Source organism: Odontesthes bonariensis, chromosome 1 (genome assembly GCF_027942865.1).
Source record: "Odontesthes bonariensis isolate fOdoBon6 chromosome 1, fOdoBon6.hap1, whole genome shotgun sequence".
Lineage (NCBI taxonomy): Eukaryota > Metazoa > Chordata > Actinopteri > Atheriniformes > Atherinopsidae > Odontesthes > Odontesthes bonariensis.
In genome coordinates this window covers 23699884-23711550 of record NC_134506.1, presented here as the reverse complement: position 1 = coordinate 23711550, position 11667 = coordinate 23699884, and the positions used below count along the sequence as shown (strand labels likewise).

Genomic DNA, 11667 nt, shown 5'->3' with positions numbered 1-11667 from the left:
ATTCACCTAATTAGGCATTACACCGGTCAGTTTCTACTCAATTATTTTTCTACTTTGATGGTACGTCAATTAAATTTGTAAATAAACGGACAAATCTCATCCAAAAGAAAGTTTTAACCTTAGTTTTCTGCTCTTTTGCGTGGGCATGTTGGTCAAACGTGCTCGCTTAGAAAAACAGGAAATTGAGTAAAAGTGACGTCATTGGTGAGCGCCTCTGCTGGCCTTTGAAATGGGCTTGACTCGTTAGCCTTGATTTCTTTAACTGTCCCTCTGCATATCAGCTTTATTAATTTCTTTCCATACAGAAACGGCGGTCCGCGATGACATTTTGGGGTAAGTGTACATAAGGAGGCAATGCAGAGACATATATAAAGGGCCTTGTACGTACTATTACAGAAGTGAGCAGACGTAAGTCGAGCTGGGCACATATAGCTATGTGTAGCTGTGCTAGCCGTGTAGCTAACTAGCACGAATCTCTGGTGCTAGGGCTAAGAGTAGTGCCCGGTAAATATAACAATTATAATGGTGACCAAATAGCCTCATCTGATATCTTCTACCACGTGAATGCACTGCGTGCATTAAGCGGTGGTGTACTAAGTGTCATACTGTCGTTTAGATGTGTCCACTTGGAAACTATGACTCCAAGCAGCTAGCCAACGTTAGCCAAGTCAGCCAGAAGGCTAACGGTAAACACTGACCTGGAGTGTAACTGGATGAGAACTCATGTTGCTGAATTCTTTTATTAAAGCAGCTATTTTTTTCAGAGGTCCCTTTGGAGGAAACGTGTTTTCCGTGATTCTCTAAGCTAAAACTCGTTTCTGGATCATTGACTGGTATCAAAGGAAAGGGGCTCCACCTTGTTTGATTTATAGCCTAAGTAAATCTGATTTTCAGAAGACATTAAAAAGAAATCTCTGTTCGCGTTATCACTGGTTTATTCACACGCCTTTCTTTATTTTTTTCTTTTAGTTTTATTAAAGACTTGTAGAAAGTTGATAGGATATAAATATGTTTCTATGTGGACTTGCATGTAAAAAAAAAAAAATCTCATACCATGAAGCACTAGAGGTGGATTGAAATAGACTCAAAACAGGAACAAATGTGATAGACGTGTCAGTCAATTTTAAGTCTCCCTTCATCGTCCTTTATTATTTTGTCATTTTGAGTATAGTTTTAGTTGTTTTAAGATCTTTTGGCTCCTTTTGAGCTGTTGTCTCTGAATGTTGAGAGCCAATTTGAAGATTTTTTTTCCCTCCATAAACCAATTTGTAATGAGTCTGTCTGATTGTTTAGACCCTTTTTATGGTTACTTTGGATTTGTCCTGAGTCATTGTAATTTTCTTACAAAAGATTGTATCTCTCTGTAACAGAGTAATAGATTAGCATGAATTGTTGAGTCACTTCAAACAGGGTTAGGGTTAGGGCCAGTAACTCTTTGGGGCTATGGGTTGTGTCCGGTGGGCCTTTTTGGTGTACTGTTAGGTGGAAAGAAATTTTCTTTCTTTTCATTTTCCCCAAATTTGAGAGCTGTTGCAGGAAGAAGATTAAGCTGGAGGTTTAGGGAATAAACCTCAGTGTGTGAATTCAGGATCGTGATGCTTCACTGATTACGTTTCTGCGAGCAACGAGTATTCTCGCTTAAAAAAAAAAAAAAAAAAATCAGCCATCTAATATGTCAGGCAACAAATGTTTGGCTTTGGGCAGTTTTATGATAATTTTTGCTGCTACAAATAAACTTTTGCTGTTTATTCCTGTCTCTGTTGTAACAGATCAGTGCAACAGAACATGTTAATGGTTCTCATCTGTGGTCCAGAATATTCTCTCGTAAAATAAAGCTTAAGTTTAATTGTAATCTAGTTTGGCTTGCATAACTTTAAAACGTGTGTTGTTTTCTATCATGCATTTGCAAGTCTTTCTGTTTTTCTTTATTTGTCCTTTTTTTTTTTTTTTTAGGTGAATATACAGACAAGGTCAGCCAGGTAATTTCAGAACTGGTTCCTGTGGGGGCTGACTGGCTTGCATGTTTCAGTTCCTGTACAGTACAGTAAAGCAGCTCGCTTGGTGAGAGGATTGCAATGAAACCAGCTCAGGAGCGCAACCAGGAGTGCCTGCCTCCGAAGAAGAGGGACCTCCCCATTAGTAACAACAGTGGAGGGACAGGGGGAAGTGGAGCTGTTGGAGGTGGTGGTGGTGGTGGTGGTACCGCTGGAGGTACTATTGGAGATGATGATGTGGTTTCTGTCCAGAACTCTGCAGCCAACAGTGACACTCATGGAGGGACCCCCTCTGGAGAGTGGCTTCGATCTCAACAGGGGCTTCATTACGGATTGGATAATACAGACAGCATATCAGCAGTGCCCGTTGACCAGTATAGTATGCTTTACAAAGTGGCTGTTCCATCTGTTACCTACTCATCTACCAGTCTTCAGCCAGTGTTAAGCCACATTCCACAAGCCTATACCGTACACTCTCCTCTCCTGCAGCACCCAGGCCTTTCCTATCCTCCTCTCGGTTATGCACAGATCCCTCATTCCTCTCTCCAGTTTGTTGGCTCCCCTTATGCTGCTGTGCCCTACGCTCTACCCCCTGGGTTTATCCCAGGATCATTGATCTCCCCCTCAGGCACCATCCCTCAGCCCCATGCTGTATCCCACCTAGTTCCCTATTCATCTGTTATACAGGAAGGTGTTGTTTCCCCACCTCCGCAGGCTCAGGTAGCTGCTCATGCCTTTGCCAAAGTTGCAGCTTCAAGCGGTGTCCCACTGATGCTGCCCTCAGAACAAGCTGCCCAGCAGCACCTTGGTACTGTTGGCGTTCTACCCGCAGCAGAGCTCGCCTCCCGAGGGATGCCACTCTTCTACCACCCTCAGGGCAGCAGGGCTGCCTCTGCCACCAGAGATTGCCACAGTTCCCAGCAGGAAAATGAAGCAGAAATGAATGGAGGGGATAAAGAGCATGGAACCAGGGAGGTCATACTGGACTCTGCCTACACAGCCAGAAATGCACATCTGCCACAGGTAGCATCCAGCTCTGCCGCACAGGAGCACAGCCAAGAGAGAGTCTTTCAGAACCGAAGGCTGGAAGGCAGGAACTCACCTGGTCAGCGCAGCACTCCAGACAGTGATCTTGAGGTAAGACACACTGATAGGTTACTAAAGTGTCCCACTTGTTTGAACTGAATGCTCTTGTTAATTAAGTATTAAGATATTGTTAAAACATTCATATTTACAGGGGTACAGATTAGGTAAAAATTGGCAGCCTCACATCGAATTTTTTCACATGGAAAAAGAATTAGACTGATTTTATTCTGTTCACATCACTAAATGAAATTGAATATCTAGTATAGCTGTGTCTTTTCACTGCTTTGTTAAACTCTACGTCCTTCCATTGATGTTTGCTGCGTGTCGGTACGTAAATGGCAATCACTCCAAAAAACTGTCCATGGCGCCGCCTCGTGCCATGGCTTCCACACGAAATGCATGTTGAATGTATATGTTGAATTTGTTAAAAGTTAGATATTATTAAACGCTCGTTTTGCTGGCTTCAATCACTGATATCACTCAACCCTCAAACTTTGTGCCGCCTAATTTAGATTTTTCCAAAAAGTTCAGTCATGTCTCCTTTTCCTGATGTCAGTTTTCGAATAACATTTGTGCTCGTTTAGTGAGTTGTCATTGACGTCATGAGATTATGTGTTGGAGAGCTTTAGGCTCCTGATTAGAAATGTTTTTTTTATTTTATAAGCCACATACTTATTTTCTTGCTGCCTTGGGAAAACATGTGGATGTCTTTTTTCTGAAAAAACTTTTATCCATCAGTTTTTCTTTTTTCTGTCTATTTCATTCCATTTTCAACACTTGATGTCTTTCTTTCAAATTTCAGGTGCAGCAGGTGGTCGGTCACTTGGTTTCCTCAAGCCAAGGCAGCAGTGTCGTACGGAAAGAAGTCTCATTTGCTCCATTGAATCTCTCTCAGGGTGGTCAGAGAGCCAGGGGTGTTCACGGAGAGAGCACAGGTGCAGTTTCTGACAGGACTGTGTACTCTGCTCAGCCATCGAGTTACAGTGATCACAAAGGCACTGGTCTCCAGCAGCAAACGGGGCAACCAGGCCATGCTGTCATGCTCTCCAATGGGCAACAAGTTCTTATTCCCCTCGAGTATCATCCGCAGCATCAGGTCCAACCTCCACAGCAACACTACCCAGGACAGGCTAACAACACTTCAGCCAGCCATGCCTCTGCCATCACAGCCTCCCCTAACCCAAGCTTTAAAGCCTCTGATTCTTTAGCCAGAGTGTGCCTCCCCGTAAGGGCGGAGCTGACCACAGCTCCGCAGCCGCAGCTTCCTCTGCAGCCGCTGGTCCAGCCTACAGCAGATGTGACTCAGGCCTTGGCGTCGAGCCTCACTCCGGCTCCTTGTAACCCATCGCACTTCATGAAGGGGGCAATTATTCAGCTGGCCACTGGGGAGCTGAAGCGTGTGGAGGACCTGCAAACTCAGGATTTTGTGCGAAGTGCCGAGGTGAGTGGGGGGCTTAAAATTGACTCCAGCTTGGTGATGGACATCCGTGCCAGCCAGCAGAGACCGGGTCTTGTATCACTTCATTTTACAGTGGGGGAACAGCAGAGCAAAGTGACCATCGACGTACCCCCAGAGCACCCCTTTTTTGTGTTTGGTCAGGGGTGGTCGTCTTGCAGCCCAGAACGTACAGCCCAGCTCTATGGTTTGGCTTGCCATCATCTACAAGTCGGAGACATGTGCGTGTCCATCACCCTGCAACAGCAGCTTCAATCACAGCAGCAGAAACAACCACAGCACCATAATTCCCAGCAGCATCAACAGCAGAATTTATCTAGAACTTTGAGTAAAGCCAATGCCGCACCGGGACCTGGTTACCAGCTCATGGGGCCTCCTGCTCCACAACAGTCACGGGCTCTCAGGATGGACCGCATCTATAGAGAGAGACAGAGGGACGGCGATAGAGATGCGGTTGATAAGGAGGAAGCCACTCACTTGGGGGTTGCTGGACACACCGAATCACCTATCAGACCAAGTCGGACCTCTTCAGAGCACCCAAGGAGTCAGAGCAGTTACCACTTGCACACAGAGGGTTCTGCTTTTCCAGAATCCGGCATCGGAGCAATGCAAGCAGCACTAGGTGCCTCTCAGAGGCGCTGGTCCTCACCTGGCCTCCAAAGATACAGTATGAAAGGAGATGAAGGGCCGCGTCCCCAGATAATCACCTCCAGCCACACAAGGCCTTCTTTCATCCCCCAGGAGGTCAAACTGTCCATCGAGGGGCGCTCTAATGCAGGGAAGTAGCATCACATTTGGTAGCAACGATTGGAGAAACTGCCACGAGTAAGAATGAGTCTGACAGGGAGAGAAAGAGGGGGAAAAAAGGAGTGTGAATGTAGCCTTAGAATGTTTGAGTTTTTGCACACCTTAAATATACAAAGACACATAATCATTGTCTATCTGGTGAGAAGTTCTGGTTTGGTTGTCGGTCAACGCAGCCTGCTGAGGTCTGACAGGGACATGAAAAGTATGTAGCTGACAAAATGCCCGCCATAGTCCTTCCACACTGCTTTTCTCCTCCTCCCTCCCTCCTTTGTCCACAGACTACAAACGTGTGTAGCAGAACAGTGAAGCTACCTACTCTGATGTATAGAAAAGCTTGCAGCCTGTGATCTTTTATCTCCAACACTCCCAAAAACCGCAGTTTCCATCAAAAGCATTTACCCCCAAAAAAAAGAGTGTAGTTACTGACATTAGCGGCTCCTGTGACGATGTTGGCACTGTTGACTTAAAGTGGCAGTGTACGTTACATTGGCATCTGTCCAGAAGGAGCCCCAAACATCTGCTGTCATTAGAGATACTTCCTCCACTCGTTCCTTCTCTGTAGGCCGGTCTGCAAAGACTGGGATCCTCTCTCAGGCCAAGTGCGACCTTTCCTCACTTGTCTTACAATCAAATAATGATAAAACAATCAGTTTGTTCAGCAATCGATTTCTTCTTCCGTGGTTTCGGCTTGAGGGCCAGAATGCATGCACTAACGTAAATGTCCGAGATCGAAATCATGCCTTGTTCTATATGATAAGCAAAATCTTGCATTCCAGTAACATTAGTGAAGACATCATTTAGAGTTTTAATAGTTTCTCCACATAGAGAATCTTTTCCTGTGGAGCGACACCCTCCTCCCTGCCTCCTCGCTGTACCTCAGAACCTTCGCAACCAGACTGGCGAACTTCAGTGCAGTTTTGAACAGTGTCATCAACGAAGAAGGCGCTGGCTGGTTCTCACCAAAGCCACCTGTGGGGAAATGACTCGGAGCAACGGTAACCCGCTCAATCACTGGCCCCCTGAACCCCTCAGACCCAACGGCGAGGGAGTTTAGTAGTTTCCCTCTAAAGGAAACGACATGTGTAAGCGAGGGAGTGACGCGGTCACTCTTTGTCCTATAGCTGGAGTTGGTCTTCTCTCCGTTACCAAATGAAAGCAATAGTGTCCCCACCCCCCTGTGGGCTGTGGTATATCTCTGCATCTGAGGTGTGATGCACTATGCCGGTCTTCAATATCCATCGATACAGTTCTTGTTCTACACAAACGAAAGCATTTGCTTCGGCAAATTTGAGAAGAAATCATTGGTTCTCCATCTCATAATTTATGGTGTATGAATTTACTGAAGTGCGTGTCCCGAAGAGGCCTGATGCTAATTATGTTGTGGTCATTGTCAGCTGAATTTTCTTAATGACGTTTTGTTTAAAAGTCGTCCTTCGCTTTTGTACTTGGGTACCTTTTATCCATCGGGTCATAAGATTGTCTTGTGCTGCACAGATGTCACCCTCTGATTTCACACTGACTTTAAAATAGGAATCACTTGTTTGTTTGTTTGTTTGTTGTTGTTGTTTTTTTATATGAAGGGAACATGTTTGAAGTAGTGTTGTGGCAAGAGGGGGGAAAAAAACTGACTTGTATTTCTAACTGTTTACAAATTAGCCAAGACGAATGCTGCAGTTTCTTCCTTCTGACATATTTTTTTATCTTGGATTGGGGGGGAAAAAAAATCTAAAAGGATGTTAGTGAAAATAAGTGCAATTAGACCACACATCATTCAAAGGTTTCTAATCGAGCAACATTCCTCATGCAGACATTCCCATCAGAAAGTGCAGATGACTCGGTGCCGGTTTCCTCCTTATTCTGCCGCAGATCGTCGGACTTACCTCTGGCACGACGTTTGATCGCTTTTTGAATGTAATGTGGTCTGCTGTCCGTCTTTGGACACGTTCAGAAAGTCGCTGACACGGTTGTCGTTCTCTGGTTGTTTCATTGCGAGGAGCTTTAAAGCAGGTCTGTGTTTTTCTCGAAGTCTGACTTTCACACTTTGACATTTCGCTCAGGCACATAAAGAGTTATCGGTCAGCGCAGTCAACCCTTTTGTCCTGTGTGGCTCTAATGGAGCTTTTCCACTAGCTCGCCTCGGCGCGCTATTGCGTGTTTCCACTAACACGCAGTACCTGCAACCGGGTAGATTTTCCGTGTCACCTCAGCCCTGGTTCGAAGCGAGCCGAAGCGTTACTAAAACGTGACGTCAGCCAGCTGCCTTCCACTGATTGGCCGATGAGTGTCGTCACTTTTCAATACTGTTTTGTCTGGCGGCCAGGAGTCTTCTCTGGCTCTCTTCTCCTCCATTTGTTTTTTAAATTTTGAATAGACTTATTGATCTTGTCATTAGGCGCGCACCCCGTTGTTCTTTAATTCTCTAAGCAATATGTATTCTAACTGAAAACGCTTTGCTTAGTCTTGGCATTTTCTATGCAGTAGTCTCAGTCTTAAAGTGCGACTCTGAGGCGGCGGGGGGGGGCGACGCAGTCGCTCTATTTTTGGGATTTTTACTTAGAAAAGACCCCTTTTCATAGGAATTAAAAGCAGTGTTTTGCGTTATATGCTCAGTGATCCTCACGCTTAAGTCGTCAGCGACCGATAGTAAACTTTTAATATTTCCCCTATGATGCCGCACAGTAAGAGCCAAATTCCTCGAAAAACCAGTGTCACTCAAACTTTGAGTTATTTTGGCAGATTCGCCAGCCACTTCAGTGTTGTGCTTTAGGTCAAGAAGCATTTGATGCGCGCAGCTCCACCTGTGGCTTTACCTCCTGTTAGATCTCCCAGCAAAGACCATCCCGTGCTGCCGCGAGCCTCCAGAGGTGTTTTTCCACGTTATGCAGGAACGTTCTACTTAAACCAAGATGTCTGATGAGTTTTATCCACATCACCTATGGTCTCTTGAAAGTAATTGCACTATATGTCTCCTTCACAGTGTTTTTTAAATGAAATCTGTTGGTAAATTGAAGACTTTCAAATGTAAAGCACACAAAATCGTGGAGAAATCGCAGGTTTTGTGTTTCTGTAGATCGAAGTTGTTTTTTTGTTGTTGTTGTTTTTTTCCCGTGTAGATAGCCATGATAATGCTTGTTGATAATGCCTTAAGTTTTACAATGTACAATGTGTGAAACTGAACTAATGGAGTAATGCTTCTGTTAAGACTTGGTGTTCCCCTTTTCAGGTTGTACAAAAGCAAATCAGAAATTTCGAGTCGATTAGCAGAAATAACAGCGACATTGAATTCCCCACCATCACGCCTCATCCAGACTGAAAGCGAGCGAGCGACACCGACGCGATACGACGACGAAATTTCGCAAAGGTGTCCTGATATGCAGTGATTCTATTGGTTCAGAAAGTATTCACTTGAAACATCGACATCTCTGGCATTTGCCGCCCATATGGCCTCCCTTCGGTTCAGATCTTTTTTGTTACGGCTGTTTGGATTCATAAACCATTGGGTGCTGTTCCACGGTAAAGATCAGCTTCTCCTCGTCCATTATTCCCTGAGTGACGCTGACCTGTTGTTAACTAGCTTGTCAACAGGAAGCAGCGTGTTCATTTCAACCAATAAGAAGTGTTTAGGGGCGGGATGCCGCCGCGAAATGTCGTCCAAATAGAGACAGCGCGGGCGATTTTGTAAGGGGTCGGCGTCATCGCTGGACGGAGCTCGCGGCATGTCAGGACAGGCTGATGGAAAAGGACGCATTCTTATCACGCTCGCGTTCAGTCGGGATGGGGTGTCAAATGAGCAACTTTTTGGTGTCCATTCTTCTTTTTTTTTTTTTTTTTTTGCTTGCTCCCAGGTTTAGTCCAGTATGTTCTTCATACTCGTTCCTCACCTTTTAATTAGCGGGTTTTCAGTGTGTCAAAGTAAAAGAAACGGAGGCTTTTCTCAGCACTTTTTTTTTTTTATAACAGGACGATTCCGAGTGTGTCAGCGGTGGAGGGCGATCCATTAACTCCACACAACCAACATTAGGCATGCACAGATCTGGGGGGGGGTTTGTTGTTTTTTTTTTGCACAAGATCTGTCTTCTTCTTTTTGAGTCCCTACAATTAATGGATTGTGTTTGGTGTTTTGTGCTCGGTCCACACGTCTCTGGACGACAGAAGGTGCGTTTGGATAAAAGGAGACAGACGGGCTGCACAAATCGGATAGCTTTCCATTGGTGGTAATGTGAGAGTTTAATATTATTTCTTGTGACGACATTGGCGTGAACTATGTCCTGTCAATCCAGTTTGGAACTGCAAAGGTGATTATAGGACTTTTGTGTGTGTGTGTGTGTGTGTGTGTGTGTGTGTGTGTGTGTGTGTGTGTGTGTGTGTGTGTGTGTGTGTTGCTGATGTCAATTCAAATCAGCAGAATGAGAATGGTTAAAAGTTTTACGGAAGTCTGTATTTTCCAATTTGAAATTGTAATCTTTTTCTGCACAAGGTGACACAGCTTTCCATGTGACGTGTAACTATCTTAAAAACGACACAAAAAAAAACAGCATCTGTTTTTTTTTTTTTTTTTTTCAAATGCCTAAATCTGCAAAATATATGCAATTATGTAAATGTAACATTCAATCCTCAAGTATAATCCAGGTTGTATGAACTTTGTATAGTGGGGTTTAATATCGTTTGGCCGTACCAATATGTATTGATCTCTATCAGAAGCCTTAGAGTTGTTGACCCAAAGTGCTCCCTTAGGATACCCCACACCTACCTGACTTTAACAAAGCATTAATATCTCTATTTTGTTGCATTTTTATTTGTACCCTTTTTTGAATAAAATAGATTTGTACTGTATATTTGTACCTCTCTGAACTACTTAGGGCGTTTTTTTTTTTTGTTGTTGTTGTTTTGCTGTTTTAATTCTATGTACTTTAAGGACACAAAGATATTGTATTTTTATTGTTACATGCTAACTTGGAGACATTGCATTTATCATGTTTGTTAAGTAAACAATATAATATATATATAAATATATATACAAATATAAATATAAACCATAATCCAACCTGTGTGCCGTTTCTTCTGTGGCTTGTAGTGTTTTGCAGAGATTCTGAGCAGAATCGACAGTCGCAGTGTTGTTTATTGCATATGGACATTTGCGACTTATCGTTTTCCAGAAACTGTTGATCGGTTTTCTTGGAACGACCGGCTTACTTCTTTCACAGCATTTCTATCGGATGAAACTTTCACTTTATTCATTTGACAAACGACCCGCACGTTTGGCACTGTTTTGTTGCTCGACTTTCTTTTCGTTTCAGTTCAGCACGAAGGTGATGAGCGTCACGCAAACTGCTGCAACATGGGCCTAAACCATGATACCGCCACCGTGTTTCACAAATGGGACGAGGCTCTCGTAAGCTTGTGTCGCTGGCTAAGGCAACTATATAAACCTCGCTTTTATTTAGAATGTCAGGGTACATGGCACTGAAATATCTCACTGACACCTCATTAACTTCTGAAATGTACGTATGACCTTTTCCTTCGTATTTAAATTTTTTACTAAGTTTTACTAATTCAGGTGGATAATGAAACTGATACTCAATAGTATGTATTTAATTTACATTTAAGTTAAAATAAGAAAACCAATTTAACAGCAATTGCACTTGGTCCAATTTGAACTTAAACATTTTGGGTATCTTGAATTTACTTTTGATGTTGTGGGGTCTTCTGCCTGAAGCGGCTAATAGGACGACTCTTCAAATGACCTGAGGAAATTGACAGTCAATAGATGATACCTCCATTTCAGCGTCACTGTTGGTATTTGGAAGTGACTGCCTTTAACAATTACCCTTATATAGAAACAGTAACAACTCCGTACTAACTTTACATTTAGTGGACTTCCAAAGAACTACACTGAAAGACCCCAACGTGGCTCTTACATTATATTCGAGCTGACCCATAGCAAAAAGTAGTTTATTCAAGTGTACTACGAGCATACTTATTTTATACTAAAACAGAGGCAGTATACTTGAAGTTTACTTTTTTATATCTGCCACCCGTCATGTGGGTGACCTCAGTTCAAATCCCCTGCATGAAAGGCACTACTTCCAGTACGTCCTTAGGCAAGACCCCTTTACCCTACCTACCTAAGTCGCTTTTGCCTGCAAAATGCATAAACATAGATAGTATGGTACAAGTAATATGCTAAGCAAACTTACAAGTATACTTAAGTTAAAACAAAAAGTACAATATAAAAAAACAAAAACAAAAAAAAACGGTATTCTTTTAGTAATTCTAAGTTCATAAAAGTATACTTAAAGTATACCTCAATAAACTAAAATGTGG

The 11667-nt window shown here is 43.4% G+C and overlaps 1 protein-coding gene across 1 annotated transcript; it reads left to right on the top strand.

Moving 5' to 3' along the window:
• Nucleotides 1-222: 222 nt before the first annotated feature.
• Nucleotides 223-10329, top strand: atxn1l (ataxin 1-like). The gene is made up of 3 exons (XM_075461005.1): nt 223-333; nt 1954-3131; nt 3883-10329. The coding sequence occupies exons 2-3, from the start codon at nt 2076-2078 to the stop codon at nt 5320-5322; spliced, it is 2496 nt and encodes an 831-aa protein (XP_075317120.1). The 5' UTR covers nt 223-333; nt 1954-2075; the 3' UTR covers nt 5323-10329.
• Nucleotides 10330-11667: the final 1338 nt, after the last annotated feature.